The sequence below is a fragment of the Trichogramma pretiosum genome, unplaced genomic scaffold (genome assembly GCF_000599845.2).
Source record: "Trichogramma pretiosum strain Unisexual culture from Peru unplaced genomic scaffold, Tpre_2.0 scaffold2, whole genome shotgun sequence".
Taxonomy (NCBI): domain Eukaryota; kingdom Metazoa; phylum Arthropoda; class Insecta; order Hymenoptera; family Trichogrammatidae; genus Trichogramma; species Trichogramma pretiosum.
This window is the reverse complement of record NW_019641687.1, coordinates 2455631-2476052: the sequence shown is the minus strand read 5'-3', so window position 1 is coordinate 2476052 and position 20422 is coordinate 2455631. Positions and strand designations below refer to the sequence as shown.

At 37.4% G+C, this 20422-nt stretch overlaps 2 protein-coding genes across 6 annotated transcripts in view; one reads left to right on the top strand and one right to left on the bottom strand.

Moving 5' to 3' along the window:
- Positions 1 to 17169, bottom strand: part of LOC106658812 (GATA-binding factor A-like) — a 41410-nt gene extending 24241 nt beyond the window's left edge. For all 3 annotated transcript variants that reach the window (XM_023461443.1, XM_023461444.1, XM_014380935.2), the window contains exon 1: positions 16685 to 17169. The gene's annotated coding sequence lies outside the window, so the exon portion shown is untranslated. The remainder of the gene's footprint in view (positions 1 to 16684) is intronic.
- LOC111694206 (MDS1 and EVI1 complex locus protein EVI1-like) lies at positions 4272 to 7436 on the top strand. 3 transcript variants are annotated; one of them, XM_023461446.1, is made up of 7 exons: positions 4272 to 4427; positions 4507 to 4609; positions 4678 to 4726; positions 4936 to 5299; positions 5387 to 5490; positions 6700 to 6951; positions 7057 to 7436. In XM_023461446.1, the coding sequence occupies exons 1-6, from the start codon at positions 4402 to 4404 to the stop codon at positions 6795 to 6797; spliced, it is 744 nt and encodes a 247-aa protein (XP_023317214.1). In that variant the 5' UTR covers positions 4272 to 4401; the 3' UTR covers positions 6798 to 6951; positions 7057 to 7436. The 3 variants fall into 3 exon arrangements, with proteins under 3 accessions (XP_023317214.1, XP_023317213.1, XP_023317215.1); XM_023461445.1 differs by having other exon boundaries at positions 4936 to 5490; XM_023461447.1 differs by lacking the exons at positions 6700 to 6951; positions 7057 to 7436 and adding an exon at positions 6539 to 6692 and having other exon boundaries at positions 4936 to 5490.
- Positions 17170 to 20422: the final 3253 nt, after the last annotated feature.

The window sequence follows — 20422 nt, the reverse complement described above, 5'->3', positions numbered from 1 at the left end:
AGTTTTTATATGCAGGATCAAGCATATATTTCTGATTCATCGCCAGTGCGCTGTTTTAACGCGATTGCAAAAAGTGACTCAGACACTCCTGCAGCAACTTTTTCTCCCTAAAAGTTCACATTTATTTACCAGAAGTTATTGAAGTTCGAGCATAATTTAATCAAAAGGTTCTTTGAATGTATAAAAAATGCCGATTTTCCATGAAAAAGCAATAAGCCGTTTACGGCGAGTATATTTTTTATTGCAATTGATGTAATTGAAAAACATGTGCCGTGCATACAGTGACTGCGATACGTTCATGGATGGTAATGACGCGCTGGCAATAATCAACTCTTTGAGCGCACCGCCGCAAGATCGATTGAAACCGAGAAAATGAGACTCTGTCGTTTGATGACTATGCATGACATCGCTCGTGCAACATGAGTGGGACCAAAGTCGCGAGGTAGCAGCAAATTGTAATTTTTGATATTTTTTTTATCTCGAATTGGGACTCGAAAAAGGAAAAGTTACAGCTGCGAGTAATTACCAATAAAAGTGATGTAACACTTGCAAATAGTAATCTTTACAAGTATAAGTATTTAATTACAAAAGTGATAAAAATTTATAAGCATTTTTAGCTTGTTCTAAAATACTTCCACTTTTTTCGACTCGAAAAAATAAACTTGGACCTTAATTGAATAGTCAAAAGAAAGATTTATCGGTCTTGAAAATGTGCAAACTAGTGAGTAAAATCCTAGCTGAACTACACCAAAGTCAATAACGTTGCATACAGTTAGATCCCAATTGAATTTACAGATAACTGAACGCGTGGGCATATTGACTACGTATGTTTGTTAGTTGTTTTTGTCCAGGTTGCGATTCCTCACGTCCAAGGTGTTGATATAATTTACTGTCACGTTCGCGGGAGGAAAGACGACGACGACGACGACGACGAGGACTTTGCAGGACGACTACGAGGAGAGTCAGCGGCTCGAGAACGGGCCTCGACGATGGAGGGGCTCGACATGCATTAACGGATAAATGGCTCTAAAGTGCATGCAAGCGCGCGCGCACACACACAAGCGGGCAGAACTGCGCACCGATACGAGGCTCTCCTGGCACTGCAGCTCTCGCATACCACTTAATGATTTACGCGCACGCGGTCTGTCCGCGCGCGCAGTTCGAGTCGAGCGATATGTGTGCAGTACTGCGGCATGATACACACTGATACTCACACATACACGCGCATGATGCACACACGAGGCATGACGATGGCCAACGATCGCGGTAACGCAATTACGTTCGACTTCAACTCTGTATTAATTTTTCCGGCATTATTTCGTGAAACTTTTCTCTTTTATTTTTACTTTTTGATCGCGGCTGTAATTATCTTTCCATATTTTGTGAAAAAATCCCATATTGTACAAAATACCATATTGTGGAAAAAAATTGTGCTTCCACTTATACAATTATTTTTACTTTGCCACTTGCAGATTTACTGATAAAGTTATGTTCGCCATCTAGTGATGGAGCCTTAAATTATTATCGTATTCGAAGTGGTTGAAAACTTATCTAAATTTTGAATAATCATTTTCAATAAGCCAATTAATGGTAATATATTTTTTGTAACATTTTAAAAGTTCATTTTTTTGTCATCAGTCCATGATTAATGTAGAGCTAGGATCATGAAAGAATTGTTTTAAAATTCCTTCTTCCACCCACAGCGAGACGCTCCTTTCAAAAAATTTAGTCTTTATAGCTGAAAAATTCAGCAATACGAATCTATTCGATTTTGTTCAATTAAGCCGATGTTTCAAGCACCCATTACTTATATTCACACGTCGCATAGTAAGCTTGAGAGGCTACACATTTAAAATTAATAAACTCGCCGCTTTATTGCACGTGGCAGTTCCGAAGCCCTTTTCACGGATAAAAGTCGTCTGCATACTTACTGCATTCTGGGCTTGTTACGCGCGCGGACAATGTAACTTCGCGCTGCAGCGATGCGTTTCAGCCAATTTAGTGACCAATGAATTTGCAATTATTACAGCTGATATTTTTGTTGTATAAAAGCCAGTTTTTACATTGCTGGGATCACTTCCTTTCCGCTTGTTTCATTCAGTTGTTATTTAATATTTCAGCGAGATTTCGTACGCTAACGTTCAGTAAATGGCTCTGCGCAGCAGTTTTACTATGACTGTTAGTTTAATAAAACATTGCATTTATATTTTATACCATTTTGTTTTGTAATTGTAACCTATTGTAAAATTTCTCAATAAATATAATACTTAGAATTTTTAAAACAATATAAATTCATCAATATGTTTTATTTTAGCCTTTATTTACATCACAATGTAATCAGAATTTTGTAGCGTTTTCGTGCTTTTCTAGTTACAATAAGAAATCCGAAAAAAATTCACACCCGTGAAAGCATAAATTTTCCCCATTGAAATGCTTTTAAAAGCCATAGATAAAACAGACTTTTAGGTTCGTTCAAAAACACGACGCGTGTTCAGCGGTGGAAACGACAAAAGCACAGAAAACGAGCCTCGAGAATATGTTAAAATAAGTTAGCAACCTTAGGCGCGTATATAACTCGTGTGTATGGGTGTATGGAGAGCATAGAGCTCGATTCATAAGTGAGAGACATAATCCAGGCGCTGCGAAGCAAGTGCGCACAGCAGCGCAGAACCAGCGACGGAGCTTATAATGAATGCTAAGCGGCCTTTAGCTTCATAAATTCGAAAAGTTGTGTACGCGGATATGCGATGTTTAAGATCGTGTCGTGAAAGTCAATTATTCGCGCAGATCTTTTCGGCGATTCTCAGCGAGCACACGCCTGGGCGAGATTTTTAAGATATTAAACATTCGTGATCTATTGTCTTAATGGAACACTATGGATTTATTGTCTATATTTATATTGCTTGCTTTATCAGAGACCCAGTGATCTAAATAAATATTTTGGACAACATTTTCTTAATTAGTGCTTCTTAAACGTAATGAATACCAATTATAGAATTCGTTAAATTATCGATACATCTGCCATAAATATTTTTTTAACAACTGAAGTCCTAATGACTAATTGAACATTATTCATAATATCTCTTGAGTCTCATCATGTACTGTATCGGTCCGGACTCAGAGATATATTTCTCTTTCTTGTAAACATTTCTCCGCATATGTAGAACGTAAGTGTGAGTAAATTGTATGTATCAAATAAACGGTATGAATCAAATTTTCATTGCAATTGACGACACGCAAGTATCGCAGAACAATACTACGTACAATGGTCGACGATAGAGGGAGAAAGTATCGCTAAGGAGCTATCACAATCACAGTCCAGGATAACGTCGCTAACATACCAATAGTGCGTTCAGTCGAAAGAGAGGTGTTTATAGGTGAATAAGTATAGGCTGTTTTCAGAGACCGTCATTAACTGCTTCACTCAAACAGCTGATTTGCCTGTAGGCATAACAAACCGAGCTTCCATTCACTTTATATGTTAAGTCGATTAGTTTGACTGCAAATTACAAATAAATGAGATGCTCTAAAAATATATAAAAAATATGTCTATGTAGAGGAAGACTTCATCTTTTCATCTATCGAAGCGGATTTTACGATTTCTCTTTAGTTATTACAAAAAAAATTGTTGAAATTTCGGTTATTTCGGAGTTTTACTCGCTGCTCGGCTGCTGTCAACACCGAGTTGCGCGTGTCCGTGATCGTTTTAGCCATATTTGAGATTTGGTTTCGTTTTTTTTATCAATCTGCAATCATAAAATAAAAAATGGTGTTGAGGTGTTATTTAACAGGATGCAAAGCAAATTCACAAAATGGAAAGTTTTCCTTCTTTTGTATACCAACAGGAAAGCCGAAAAATAATAGAAATTCTGAAGAATTAAGGGAACTGAGTCGAAAAAGGCAATATACTCATGCTTTAATATTTAAATGTATTTTCAAATATCGCTAAAACAATTACGGACACGCGCAACTCGGTGTTGACAGCAGCCGAGCAGCGAGTAAAACTCCGAAATAACCGAAATTTCAACAATTTTTTTTGCAATACCTAAAGAGAAATCGTAAAATCCGCTTCGATAGATGAAAAGATGAAGTCTTCCTCTACATCGACATATTTTTTATATATTTTTAGAGCATCTCATTTATTTGTAATTTGCAGTCAAACTAATCGACTTAACATATAAAGTATATGGAAACTCGGTTTGTTGTGCCTACAGGCAAATCAGCTGTTCAATCCTGACCGTCAGTAACGCTTTGTGAAAACGCCCTATTACAAATTATAACCGTAAAAGTGTACAGATAAAATCCAGGTTCAGTGTTGGCTACGCGAGGCAATATAACCTAGAATACTTTATCAACGTGGATCGTGCAAATTCAAAGTTATTACACGTAATCAAACAAGAGATGGAACGCCGAGAGGATATAGTTGGGTATGAAATTTTTAAATTCATATTTCATTCCATAATATTTTTTCAAGCAATGGCTCCATCAAATTATATTGTTTTTCAGGGTAAAAAAAGAATCCAACGATCCTTGTTCAGATGCAGGTGAAGATATTTTTGATGCTTGCGAAGACAAAAACCATGAAGCATTCCCGTTTTATAAATCATCAGTGAGTTTAATGATTTGAATTTTTATGTTTTTCCGCTACCCAAAATTATAAAACAATTTTAATTTTAGGGCAATCACATGAGAGAGGCTATGGTATGGCCCGAAAAGTTGAATGAAAATAGTATATTTTGTAACAAGTGCGCGAAGCAGTTGACTCACCCAGGAGTTGTTTTCACCCGAGCGTAGCGAGGGTGCAAAGACTCCTGGGTGAGTCAACTTCCTCGCGGACTAGTTGCAAACGATATTTTTTAACTCTGCTTGCGAGAAACTAGGGTTTTCTGACGATTTAAGGTTAGAAAGCCCGTGTTTCGCGCACGCAGTGTTAAAAAATATTTATTGACTTCGAGTGCAAATATGTTGAACCTAAATTGAAGTCTCTATCAACAACAATGTGCAAAACTAAGTATCAAAGTTGCTTACCTATTGTGAAAATAGAAAAGCAAACAGAGAAAAATTACTCAAACGAAAAACGGCTAGTAATTTTAATAAAAAAAGAATTCAATTACGATAGTAATTGCCAGTTTCAAAGACAGTTTCAGGATGATTATATATTTGAAAAAATAACTCGAAAAAAAATGTCACATGAGTTTAATTTGTGTCGGAAAAATATTATTGGAGGAGCGAGTCTAAAAACACATGTTAATAAAACGTATAAGAGCATTAGACCATTTAAATGTGAGATTTGTCACAAATCATATAGGAGCAAGGGTGACCTTAATAGACACGTCAATGTGGTACATGATCGCATCAAACGCTTCGAATGTGAATTTTGTCACAAATCATTTGGACATAAAAGTGACCTGGAAAAGCATATCAATACAGTACATAATCGTCTTAAACCTTTCAAATGTGACATCTGTCACAAATCATTTGGAGAAAAAGGTAATCTCAAAATGCACATAAGAACAGTACATGATCGTAGCAAACCCTTTGAATGTGACATTTGTCAGAAATTATTTGGACAAAAAGGACATCTCAAAACTCACATAAATTCAGTACACAATCGAAGCAAACCTTTTGAATGTGATGTTTGTCATAAATCATTTGGACATAAAAGTGACCTGAAAAAGCACATCAATACAGTACATAATCGGAATAAACCCTTCGAATGTGATGTTTGTCATAAATCATTTGGACATAAAAGTGACCTGAAAAAGCACATCAATACAGTACATAATTATAATAAACCCTTTGAATGTAAGATTTGTCACAAATCATTTGGTTCAAAACATCACCTCGAAGGACAGATAAATACAGTACATAATGGTAGCAAACCCTTCAAATGTGATATTTGTCATAAATCTTTTGGTGAAAAGAATAACCTTAAAAGGCACAAAATGATAGTACATGCTCACAGTAAACCCTTTGAATGTGAGAATTTGTCAAAAATCATTTTGACTCAGAAGTAATCTCAAAACTCATGTAAATATGTTACATAATGAAAACAAATCCGTTGAATGTGAAATTTGTCACAAATCGTTTGGCCAAAGTAGTAAATTCAGTACATAATTGGAGTAAGACCTTTGAGTGTGAGATTTGTCACAATTCATTTGGACCAGGTTTGCTGAAAGCATTTAGATGTAATAAAGACTTTTAGAATCGCACGAATCTGCCAAGTAATTTTAAAAAATATTTCACATAAGTAAGTTTGAACTTTAAAGAACAATAAAGTATTTAGAATTTTTATTAATCTTTTCGGAATTGTAAAAAATTTATTCATATTCATTTCATTAACTAAATTATGAACAATATTCCTTAAGGCACCTACTTCCTATCGGTGCTTCCTATGCTAAACTCTTTAATTGATCCCCGTATACGCCAAAAATTGATAATAAATGCAACATACCTTCGAATTTACGTACTAAGAAAACTTTGAAAAGCCTTCAGAAAATATGCATCTTAAAAGTATCGAAATTTGTATGATTTCCAGAAAAATTCTAGTCTTTTATGTTTAGAAAAGGCTGAGGCATATAAAAAATGACTGTCATTCCTCTAAAAGAAGACGAAATGGAAATAGAATATGCTGTCCGGTTGTATATAATGCTGGCAACACATGACTAGCTACTGTTTTTTTATGTTTTTTTGAAACAGATTCCATCTTTTCAATCAGCACCCGTTATCGTATTCCACACCTCGCTATCAACATAAATAAAGGATTTATCATCGATAAAAATCTCAGGTTGAAATAAAGCCAAGCCGAACTTCGTGATTTGTATCCTTTGCCCGCACATATATGAAATAAAGACATAGCGATCTCAGCTGGCATATTGTGTGCAAGTGTCAGCAAGGCCTAGTGTAGACGCCATTTAAGCCGTCGAATTAAACAAACACCGAGGAAGAAAAGTAAGCATATTATACATAATTATGATCTATATTAGCATATATACGGCTGGCGAGAGAGTTACGAATACGCGAACAACGTCACCTTCGAGATATTTCTCTGCGCAGGTTTTCGAATTCGAAGAGCGAAGAAAAAAAAAGAAGCAGATCCAAGTCGTTGGACGACGGGCATAATATGCGCGACAGCGATGGCTTGCGGGTGTTGCTTCCCAACTTTGGTTTTTAAATGAAGGACATTAATTTGCCGAGAGAGCCCGGCTGCACTAGACCACACGAGAAGTAGCAATATAGCGTTCAAATGTTTCGGCAATGGACTCAAAAAAAATGAAGAATAGAACCTGACGAAATTACAAGCGACAGGTTTTTCTCTAAGTCTCTCTCCCTTCTTTCTTGCTTTCTCACTTCTTTCATTCTCTCTTCCTCTGTTTATTAACGACGTAGGACTTAATACGAGTTCAAATACATCGCGTTGCCTCCATCGTCGTCAGTTGCTAATGTTTTCACTTCATTAAAAATCGTATGGAAAGTTCAAATGCCTTTTCGAATAATTTGAATAATAATTTTTCTCGATAAGAATTTCTTTCTATTTTGACGCTTGTCAATCTTTCCATTGATAAGACATTGCTGCACAAACATGTTGCGAATTGTAAGTCTATAGAAATTGATTTTATTAATGACTTTTTTATTGATGACTGTTATGTGACAAAAAAAATTGTCTCCTTAAAAAGCGAACTCTGGTATACGAAGAAAAAAAACCTCATAATGCGTTAGCTTCGACAGTTAATTTACGATCAGATACTTTCTAAAATATTTAAAAAGAGGCACGCTCATTTTTATATTTTTGAACGAAGGTAATTAAAATACAACATGGATTCGCTATTTTTACGTAATTTATATGCAACCTGCAAGTCTGGAAGACTCGCAATAACAATAAATACCTACCAAAATGACATATGAAGTGACAATGTGTCTCTTCTAGTCTATCGGATGAAGTGAAATGAATAAAGTTACTATTTATTTTTGTTTTTCTTCTGGCTTGATGAAAACAGTAGCACATCTCGTTATATTTTAAGGCCAATAACTGCGGAATAATTTCTGCTACCGAGTTTAATATTACGTCAGGTTTTAAATTACATCACCTGTTGATTTATTAAATTAGTGTAAATAATTCATGAGAACAATAATTCTTCTTTAATTTTTACAAAAATTTTAATATTATTATGACTGCCTTTTCTTGAAATTCACTCACAACTTACGCTGATAAATATAATTTAAACTTTGTTGGTTTAGACTTTCAAAATCTGTACATTAGCAATAAAATAGAATTTTGGTTTAAAGATGAATTTTTATAAAAAAATTCTTTAAACAATTTAAAATTTAGTCAATAAACCAAACCATTCAATATTTCATCAAATAACCATCTTATTTTTATGAAACTACAGCCTCAAACGGCAAATAACTACAGAGAACTTAGCTTCAGTTTTGAAGCTCGTGCTTAAATTGTTTTAAATATTAGCTGTAAGAATCTCAATAAATGCATTCACAAATATTTTATAAGTAATTTGAAAAAATATTTAAAAACATTTACCCCTTTGAATTAAGATTGTATGAAAAAAATGTCACGCCCATGCCTTCCTTTATCCTTTAAAGAGTTAATAAAAGATACATAATGACGAATAAAAGAAAAAAGAAGCAAGAAGAGGAAGTAGCCGAAGAATGGAATTTGGCGAAACAGGATCGAAATCCGAGGTAATCCGAGTCAAAGTCTAAGGAATAAAGCACAAATCAGTCTGAGTGGAGATGTGTTGGGCCGGAGAGCAGACTGGTTTTTCGTAAAGCAGAAGCGACAAGCGAGAAGTGCCATAAAGGGGCGCTGGTATCCGCTCATCGATTTCGAATAGTCAACACTTCCTTTGAGAGCCTCGCTAGTTTTATGAGCTTCCAAATTATGGACAACAAAAACAAAGGTATCGGCTCCTCTGCACCTTTTTTTCTCGCTGACTATGAACCACCATGAAGTTTCGTAAAATCAAGTACTGGAGTTGGGGTTTAGGTAGCGCAGCTTTTTCTTCGAATACTCTTGTTGCATAATTAAAATGAAAACTTCTCAGTGTCTATCAGAATTAGAAATTTATCATTGAGTACAAAATTGACAAGATATTATCAGTGACCGCAACCAGTGATATTGATCGAGTTTCCTTTTTTTGTATTTTAAGACAGAAGCTAAACGTTATGATATAAGAAATTCGATCCGAGAGGCATCGATTTGCTCATTACAGCAGTATTAATTACAAATCCAATTCAACCTTTCAATTTAAAGCGTAACTTATAGCTACTGAACGGCGATCCGAAAAGATAAAATCTTCAATATAAATCAATATTCTATCACCTCGTATACGTTTAAATGCTTTCTACCATTTTACTGATTTGCGCGATCGATTAATCTGGCCGTAAACTTGAATTCGATGTAATTAAACTTAACGTGATTAATTCGACTCGAGACACACGCTTAACCCGAATAATGAAATAAGATGAATAATCTATCGAGAAAATTTCAAGATTATAATGATGTGCTGGCTGCTGTTTTGAATTATTTGATGAAAAATGCGTAAGCTCAAATTAAATTCATTGCCCTCATGAATATGCATCCGTGTAGAAAGGAGAGGTGACTGTAAAAAATCATGTGTTAACCGCGAACGATGAATTCATTATACAATATACCGAGGCAGTTATAGGACTAGTAGCCGATTTTAACTAAAAAACGAGAGCCTCGTATTTTCCTTTCTTATACATTGGCATCTTTCCGAAAACGATTATGTACATATCCGGGTTGCAAAGCAGCAAAAATTTATGATCGTTAAAAGTCGATGTTAAGGTAAGAATATGGTCGATTGAGAAATCAGGACGTAGCGAATGAAAGAATGTTGCTGCCGTCGGAGCCCGGATGGGGGTACACGGGTATATATATCGTGCAGCTCGAGCGCAGCCAAGAAAAAGAGAAAGAAAGAAAAAGACAACAAGGCAAACACCCTAAGCGTGCCCCGCGCGCCTGTGTGTGTGTGTGTATAGTGCGGATGATCGTCCCGTGAAATGGATCGTTGTGGTCTCCGTTAGAGCGACAACTAATTAGGACTAAAAAGCTTGGCCTCAACGATGCCGCCACCGCCGCCGTAGTCGTATAGCTATATAACCATGCGCGCATTTTTGTCTCGTCCGGTTCCGTTCGGGAGATTTTAAGATCCACTGCGCGCGTGCATATTTTGTCTATAAACATATTACGCACAACAATCTTTTGACAATTCCTCTTGGCCGGAGCTCGCTGCTGCTGCTATTTTCTCGTCCTCGCTCTCCTCCTCTCTTCTCCGACTCGTTCTCTGGACATGGCTACGCACACACATACGTGCATTTATACGTATATATAGGAGCAAACGTTGATGCGAGAACAGTGTATATTATAATGCATGCGTCACTTCACAAAATACGAACAAAATAAAAGGATCAAGGATATGTGCTGTAGAATCCCAGATGCATGAAATTTTATACGACACGATGAGACGAATAAGACGATTTCGAGCTAAAATACATTTTTCAAAGTTCACATATTTGTGTTAATAAAATTATTCTAGTTTTCAATGTGTATGTAAATTTAATTGCATTATCGAAAAATAATTTGATGCGACTATCAGGCATGCATAATGAATTATATCATTGCGTCGCATGAGCATGTAAATAGATTTATGATTACGAGGCTTTGAACAATTTTCGGTTATTAAGCTCCACGCGTGAGGTTGCATCGCTACACGCACTGCTGTCCCCTTGATCCGATGAAGCGTGAGAAGTTTTTACAGTTAAACATCGCCGCGCGTTATACATCCATGCTTAAATATGTAAGTGCTTTTAATTGCAAAGCAGTATGCGGCTGAGCTGCACGGAAAAAATGAGCTCATCGGTAGTCTTGTCGCGCGCGCGAGCGTCGAACGGCTTGAAAAAAGCCGCTGCTGCTGGTACGCGCGCACGTCCGATAAGCTCTTATCAATGCCGGTTCAGCTCGCGGCCTACGACAGCGTACTTCCGCTAGTCTTGCGCGGCGCTGCTCATCCATCCCCGCATATATAACATGCATAGTCAGGTTGTTTTATTGAATCTCTCGAGTCAGCGAAGCGCGTATATGCGGCGAACGTCAACTTTTTCAATCGGCACAAGTCCGTCGTTCGATATTCGAGCAATGCCGCGTTTTACCGAGTGATGATTTTAGACGGTCGAAAGTCGATATGATCGACGAAAACTTTTTTCGTGCTTCTGTAATATTTTCAACGCGTTCCCGAGTCAGCCAAAGTACGGAGCTACTGCTCTCACAGCTGAGCACGCAAGGTTTTAAATAGAAGCGGTGTAAAGCACTTAAAATTTTGAAGTCGAAGCTGGTCTTTCTCAAAGCTCAATTACTCTCGAGAGCTCGCGCGACTCGGGCACACACACACACGCGCACGCACACATCCGCATAGCTCTATAGTAAATCTAACAATTTCTATTTTGTATTTCAACTCGTATGAATAAGCGCGTGGAAGAAAACTTGTTCGAGTCGCATTATCGTTCGTTTTTTTTTTCTTATCTGCCAGTTCACTGCGAGGCAGTCGCTTTTGCTTGCCGGTGCCGTATACAATATATAACTATATGTGTGTGTGCAGCACATGCATAGGTAAATTTATGGATGCTCGCAGTGTTTTGACAGCGGGCAAAACGATAAGCGAGCGGGTACACGCAGTACGTGTGCGCGTTAGCAACATATATGTCAAAAAGTCATAATTCGCGTAAAAGTGCGCGTCGCGCAAGAATCGTCCTTATCGCATCCTTAATGTAGTACCTCGAGCCTCGCCGGCTGAAAAATGTGCACATGATCCGAAATGGGCGATCGGGAATTTTCCGCCCGCATATGGTCATTAGAAACGTGCATACTTTGGAGCGGCTAACAACTTTTTCCGTCGATAATCGGTGAGAAGTTTAGAATTTATTCGTTACAAAGCAAAGCAAAATTAAAATACGTACATGAATTACGTGCGAGACCTTAGTAGCAAGTATGATTAAAAATCGATAACTCATAGAAGGGTGACACCCAAATAGGTTTGAGAAAAATCAATTCAGCTTTGCAGACTCTCGGTAGTTTTTCATTTATTCGAATATTAGAAAGTGAGCTATGTATTGGACCAATATAAAAAGCTCGTTAAAATTCACATTTAATTCAAAATCGATAATCATCGTGAAGTAAAATTAAAAAATGCAATAAATAATAATAATTGAAAAATAATATCTGCAACTATCCTCGTGACATTTCCATAAAGTGCCTATGAATTACAAAGCGAAGCTTGCAGAAAGTATAATGTCCCGATAGAGCGAGAGACAGCGGCCGCTGCCACGCGCACGTGCAATGACGGAATGTAAGCTCTCATTTGCTCGAGGGGTACATGCTCTCGCGCCTGCCCGTGGCATATTACGCGATACAATTCAAAATTATCGAACTTACACGCTGTAAATCCGCCTATACACGAGATTGAAATTTGCCTCATATCTGGGCGTATAACTGCCTCGGCCTGCGTACTCGTGTCTGAGCAGTGTTCGAATCGTTGCTTCTGTCTGTCTGCGCGCGGACGCTAATAGTACACGAGTATATGGCAAAGAGAGAGAGAGAGAGAGACAGACACACGAGTCGCTCGCCGTACAGCAAGAACCTTTCAAATCGCTGATAAGTCTCGCAGAGCCTAGGAGCGATTGTGTCGCCTAAAATCTCAGCCGTAAAGAGCCAGATTTCTTGAGGCGAGCTCGCTCCACCCGACGTTTATTCATATCAATGACACGATAAAATAGCAGCAGTGTCATTACTTAGTGACCGCGTACGCGACGAGCTACGCGAGTCATTTACGCGCGCGCGTGTATATACGGACTGCACGTACAGCGCACCACTGCTTCGTACGAAGATTTTGCATGGCCGAGGGCGAGCGCGCGACTGCAAACAAAAAAAAGTGTTTCACGATAGTCGAAATATAAATTTATCATGTCTTGATAGGACGAATTCATTATCGTAAATTTCCGTGCCCTCTCTCCCCCAGCCCCGAGTGCGAGTACAATGCCAAGGCATCATCGGGCTTTTCTGCGCGTTGCGTGCAGTTCGACCGTTACTATTTCACGTGCGCTGCGTGTATTATGAGTTGGCTGTATGAGCGGGGCTCGGGCGAGTGCATTTGGCGACGACGAATCACGAGCCCGAGCTTGCCTGCCTACGGTCTATTATTCCTTTGCCTTCGTACTGCGAAAAAGCTCCAACCGAGATTCTTATCCGAGCCCTTCTTTCGTTCATCGGCTTGAGCCTCGTTATTTTATGATTTTTCAGCACGGTGCACTTGAATCATTATTTGACTTGCAAGTTTCTTTGAAACTCAAAAGCTTTTCACTCTCATTTCAGGTAATAATTTCAGTTGTGAATTTTATTTTTAATTGTTTTCCTATGAGGCACGTATAATATGATACAGAAAAAAAGTTATTTTATAATTGACTTTCCATTTTTTCCATTTGTTTATTTATATTTTGAAGAAGATATTCTTGTTTTGTGCATTCTTAGAATTTACGGTATATGAAAAATATTTAAATGATAAAAAAAATTGTTTTGATCGAGCATCGCTATCGTAACTATAACTACGCGAAAATGTCAACAGATGTCAGAAATAAATCTGAACGAGAGATATTACACTCTTAATTATATAAGCACATCCTAAAATCACCACTGCGTAGATAATTTTGTTCGATGTTTAGTAGAATTTGGGGTGGTAAATATTTGGTAAATATTTGTATTTATTTAAAGAAAACGTAATATTCTTTATTCTACTTAAATTATGTGAAATTTGGAGTTGTCTCTTACTGAAGTTATCGTTACATTTTTCGTCCCTTGTTTTAATTAATAATTCTTGAGTTTATTTTATCTCATAGGAATAATGAATCGAAATAATAGATTACGTGACTAGGGAGTACAAAACTGGAAAGAGTAAGAGCACTTGTTAATGAGCGGACGAAGCTGAGGCTTTCCTATTTTTCCCTCCCTTGTAGGCCCGTAACTATAATTATAACTTATGCATGTCTTCATACTATATTAAAAATTTGTAAAGTTTCGTTATCAATTGAAGGCTTTGAATTAAAACTCCTTACTCCGTTTTTCCAAGTCTTTATCGTGAACGCTCACATATCATTTCTCAAAACCTTTCCTACGTCTTCAGCCTTACCATTATGTTTTCTTTTTACGCCTTGATTTTAATGATTTATAACACAATTTTCTATATTACTTGTTTATTTTATTAAGTCTATTCACGTTGACTTGGCAATAACCTATTACTAATAAGAATGTATCGTATCACTAAATCCATTCATTTTTAACTAAGCGAAAATGAATAAATGTCTATTAAATATTACGACTAAAAAGTGGGCAGTATTAAAAAATACGTGTAAAATTTTGTTACAGAAATACCAAGTATTGTTGTACGTACAGTTGCTTTCTTTGTATGCATATAGACACGACGATATCGTTTTTATGGTTGCTCTATCAAGGCTCGCGATACATAAAAGGTAAAAGTGATTTTAACTAAACACGCATTCGTAATTAGTTTACTACTGCTAATATTATCCACTATCGCATATAAATTTAAACGCGCATATAAGCTAGATACAGGCACGTACACGAGCAAGTACACAGCACGCATTGGCATACACTGCACACACATGCGAGACTTGTCATCGTAAAAGCTCTCGATTTATTTATAAGATGATTATGAGGGCAATAAATCAATCAATTGAGTAATTTTTTCAAAACAGCCGAGTGATTTAAAGTCGAGCTAGAACTTACAGTTTTTCCTAGAGAATAATATTTGCACAAAAATAAGTTTACACAAATTTACATGTACGCTGTATAATACGACCTCGGGCGGTACATTTATTTACATGCATTTAAACTCATTAATGAAAATTGGAGTAAAAGCCTGGTTGGAAAAAATACGTAGAAAGTAGTTGTGATCTATGTACGTAAATTTTGTAGATATTATACTTTTACACAAGATTTATCAAACGATTCCGCAACTAAAGATGAAATAGTCGCTGCTTTGCAAATCGATGATAATGATTCGGAGACTTTTTGGCAAACAAAAAGTAAACAGACATTTTTCATTTGAAGTCGCATAATTCCATGGCCTGCTTTTCTAATGTTTATATCACTTTGCTTACACATACAATTTTGATTGAAAAAATTTGACCATCTTCGTGAGAGCTATTACAAAATTATGCTCTTGCGCGCCCATAAGTCTCAAAACAATCGACGAAAGCGGAGAAGCGCAGATAATCAACTTTCTTTCCATCAATCGTGTTTGCTCGCGCTCTTGCACATTGAAAAATTACTCCTTCGAAATACATAAAAGCGCTGTTAATAACGAGCTACGATAAAAAGAATAGTATATACACCGATGGTACTTAATTATCCTGATAAGCAAATTTTTAATGTTCAAGTCATGTTGGCCGATAAGATTCTTGTTCTCGGGTATTTTTTTTCCAGCGAAAAATTATGTTATAAACGAATAATGGACTTTTTAGACGAAGCGCGCGTTTTTTTCAACGCAAGCCACTCGCGCACAGGTAGTTTTCCGAAACAGAAAAAAACAGGACTAACGCGCGAGTGAAAGAGTAATTTCACCGATGGCATTAGCGTTAATGGTGATTACATGCCAGGAGATCTCGTGTATTTGCCGTGTATATGCCTCCACTTTCTTGTCAAGTAATATTGGCATATTTCAGCAAGTGTGCGCCAAGAGTTCGCGTGCTCGGCCGGTTTTCTAATGGTGTTTATGAGATCGAATAAATTTTAATGGTATAAATATATTAGCTGTTCGCGATCTCGCTCGGATCATTGTGCTGAATTTCAGAAATTGTGTGTCAATTATTATTGTACGAGCAATGCGAACAGCAACTTTGTGTGTTACGAAGATTGAGAGCGCGTAAATTTCAAGTTTTAGGTGAGTTTCATGTTGTATTATAATTCAGCTAAAAACATTGAAAAGCACATGCGTTGTTTTGATGTTTATCAGCTGCTATTCAATAAGATGCAGTAATTTATTATATGTGTTCATTTATCACTCTATTATATAGTAGGTGTAAGTAGACAATAAATAACTTTATAAAACATGAGCAAGTGAGAATATTGCACGTTAAATATGATGAAGTCAACTGAATAGAAAATCACAGCTGAAAGCCTTCTCTTCTTATTCATCACATATGAATTGTTTGATTTCTACAGAATTAGTCGTCGGAAGAAGCCTGTGGATGGCGCCGGTTCCATCGTGTTTAATCGACCAAGAAATGATTTTCTGATTATTATATTATTAAAATGTACATTTGATATGGTTTGTTCACTTTTTCAAATGAGGGACAAATCTCTAATCATAAAAACTCTAATCGAGTTTTGTTTGAAAGAAAGTTTATCTATTTATTGTATATCGAAATCAGATTGCATAAGCTTTTTGAAATCAAACACTGATATTATGAAACGAGTCTTGTTATATTCCAAAAAATATTCGAGCATGATTATGTACGTAGTTGAAAGCAATGTGATAAATCATTTTTATGAAAAGTAATATGAGGCCAAAATCGTTGTTTAGTTTATCATACTTTGGCGTTGTATAATTGTGATAAATAAAATACTTTCAATGCTTACACATAATCAGTAAGAAACAGCCAACATCTTAAAGGATGCAAAACATAAGCGGCGAGACATGAGTTGAAGCGTGATGGCACAAAGACGAGTTTTTCAACAGTACAATGAAACACGCGGCACTGATTTCATCACTGAAAAAACTAGTCCAACACGATCGATTGACAGCGCTCGAGAGTAGTTTCAACAGACAGATTGGAAACTACACTACGCAATAAACTCCAGTTGATTAATTTTGACCTCACAGAATGTCACGAATCCGTTTGAAAACGATGCGATTCCCTTCGAGCGAGTTGCACAAAATGAGTTTTCACTGATAACGATGAAAATCGGCACTGTTTAACGTCCACGATCGGCGATCACTCGAGGCTTTAGCCGCCGATTCACTTACTCTCGACACTGACACTAAGAGCCGTCGATCGGGCTACAGGCGGCTGGTCGCTGATCATCGACAAAACGATCGCACGCGCACATCGGTTGTAGCGTCGGCCGAGCCTCGAGCGCCACAATCGTCAGAGTTCCTAATCACTCGCAGACCAAAAGTCATTGGACTCGTGATGGGTTTTTTTTTTTTAAAGATAATTTACCACCGATACGCTCTCGCCTGTTATCATTAACGATCGGTCGATCGAGGGAGAGGTTAGGTTCACCACGCGCGCTACCGATATAGCCTCTCTCTCTCTCTCTCTCGCTCGCAGAGCCTCGTGTAGCGCAATCGTCGACTGCGGCTTTAAAACTGTCTCGCGCTGGGACAGTCACCTTTGGCGCGCGCACGCCGGGCTCTCGGTATAAAGGAGGTGGTTCGCACTGCAGGCGAGCGCCGCGAGACCTCGATCTCGCCAGTAGCGAGGAAAAAGAAAGAGAGAGAGAGAGAGAGAGCGCAGGAACGAGCTCGATCGCGTAGAGAGAGGGTAGCCGAGCCCGACGGGTGACAGGCCGCGCGACTGCCTATCTCCGCGGTATATAGCCATCGACCTCGAGACTCGGACGAGCTTGTTCCGGCGCTTGTGCTTCACCGACGGGGGGCGGGCGGCCGACTCGAGCTACTTCGTGGAGGCCCTGCCTACGGTCCGCAGACTCCGCCCATCGGCACATTCATCAAGTCGACGCGACGACGTGTATACCGATCTTTTGCTCCTTTACCATCGATGGAATACCCCGAGACAGCAGCGCGAGGATACAGCTATATAGGACGGCGCGCCGCGCGCTCGTTTGCTCCGCGGCGCGGTACTCATTTTTTTACCTCGAGCTCTGGGAGGTCGCATTGTTGCTCCGTGCGCAGCGGCTGATTATTTTCCCTGAAAGTTTTGCATTCCGCAGCGGTGTGGCTTTCATGCTTTGTTTTACTTGCTGCTCTCACAATGTGTCCAGGCGCGCTATTCTAATAATGAATTCAACTGCTTGTAAAATTTTAATACAACTACCATTGCCGTTATTCATAAGTACGGATGTATGAAAAGTAAATTCGACTTTAATGCAGGTGTCTCTTTTGGGCATAATTGCAACAATATCATAAATTGATTTATAAATGTTAAATTCAAGTTAATAATATTTTGAAAACATATTCATGGTGATTTCTTATTTTATGGTTCATTATTATCATAAAGCACATTTGTGGAGTATAAACTCTCGCTACTCCAATCAAACTAAATCCCATACTATTTCTTAATAACTTTTTGTTTAAAACTATCAAGTTTGAATATAATTAGCTGATCAATGTTTAATCAAATGATTCTATCAGAAACTCATCACAAATTTCAATCAAATAGTTATTCACAGATGTAGTAATATTTTTTTGAATTCAAAGAAACTTGAGTATATTAATAAATTTCGATAAGAAAAATAAATTGATTTATGTAGTATATTTAAAGGAATGATAGTTATTTATTAATATTTGGTAAAAAAGATGAAAATGTTAAATTTTCAATGTCTTATGCACCATTTACCACGTAATATCGATTCATACAACCCCAACCGAAAATATATATCATCTCAGCTCTGTAGTACCAAAACGAAAATGTTAATTTCTACTTGGGGTTCTAAAAAAATAGTGAACAATCTAAAAAAAAATAATGCCTTAGATCACATATTCATTGGTGCATGTTTGTTGTTTTCCATATTATCTGAGACATTTTCTTATTTACCTGTCTGAGACTTTGTTTTAAATTTTAATTTATATACCCTATCTTATACTAAAAATCGTTTTAATGACTAAAAACCCTTCCTATATTAGGAAACAATACAATAATTAATAGTAGTTAAGGATTTTGGACATCAATACAAAAATTTTCACCTTATTTTATAAAACCTTCTCGATTCAAGAATAGACAAACGCGAACTAAAATTACCATAAATTGTGAATTTAACAACTAACTCATATCCTTCACCCTGGTCTAATGCTCAAAAGATGAATAATTTTTTATAATACATGACCATTAATTGGCAAGTTTATGGCTGTTTTTCTGTTATAAATATGTTAGAAATACAAGCACGCACTGCACGATCTCAAAATAAAAATTTAACTGTTACAAAAAAAGTTAAACTAGATTTTAACCACTTGAAAATGATATCACCTATAATTCCCATGACTAGATGGCGACGTACCTTTATCTATAAATCTGCTAGTGTTAAAGTAAACTTACTTGTATATGTGTAGTAAAATCTAAGTAGTCATCGAACGAGGATAAATAAATGATCCATAAATATAATGTTAATGAATTCATAGTTTATTAATATTCGTCATGTTGTCTTGATTTAACAACTGCGTGGAAAATGAAAGAAAGCAAGGTATACAATTATCAAAGACGCAAGCGCGGGACGCTATCTCGAACATGAATTTTGATCAACTACACCAATGAACGCCATTAATCGAGGATATGAAGCAAAGTGGCGACATCGACTCGCTACGAGGGTGGAAAAAGTCGTTATCGGCGCGTCCGAGCTCTACCACCGCACTTATCTTAATTCCGGCGGCAGAATTTTTAAATCGCCTCTACGTATAAATGTATAGGCGCAGTACGAGCGCTCTCGGCTCGAATTATGAATCGAGCCCATACGCGGCCCCGCAGCCAATTAAGTGCGTTTAATTTTGCAATAAATACCAAGCGCGAAGCTGCGCGCAAAGACGCGCGCGTCGGTATCGAATCTCGACTTTGCCGGCTATGGCAACTGACACAGGGAGAGAGACTCGGGGTAGCTTACCAATGAGTTATTATCGCTATAACTATAACTGGGGAGGGGGAGCAAATTCTCGGGGTCTGGCGCACACACGCCCGAGAGATCGTGAATTTTATATGTGCAACAGGCGGGAGCGGCTTTTGTTGTCTGTACCGATGCTTTTGCTACCGCCTCTTCTTTCAATCGAGAGCTGATGCTTAATTGCTCGTTCATTAAGTTACGAATACTTACGTTGGCTAGACTTTATCATCGACCGACGCATACTTCGCCTGTGCTACATAATTACATATAAACACGCACGAGAGAGAGAGAGAGAGAGAGAGAGAGATCCGATAAGTTTCTGCATGCGGTTAGTGTGCAAAGATGAGCTTTTTTCTCGTTTCTCTGCTTTTGCTACTGCGGTAAAAACTGTCTCCGAGAACGAGTTTCGATGCAGACATGAACCTTTTTTTATTTAAAACTAATTTAAAGTAAAATATTCAAAGTAAAGTAATTTTTCCCAAATTATCATGGGGTTTAGTATCGAAATTGTCTTTTAATTAATAATATCTATATCACTTTCAT

Bases quoted from the DNA above. Each gene is read 5' to 3' on its own strand.
- LOC111694206 (XM_023461445.1), top strand. From the start codon at position 4,402: ATGGAACGCCGAGAGGATATAGTTGG. The intron at 4,428-4,506 runs GTATGAAATTTT...ATTGTTTTTCAG, and splicing joins CGCCGAGAGGATATAGTTGG to GGTAAAAAAAGAATCCAACG. The intron at 4,727-4,935 runs ATAGTATATTTT...CGCAGTGTTAAA, and splicing joins GCCCGAAAAGTTGAATGAAA to AAATATTTATTGACTTCGAG.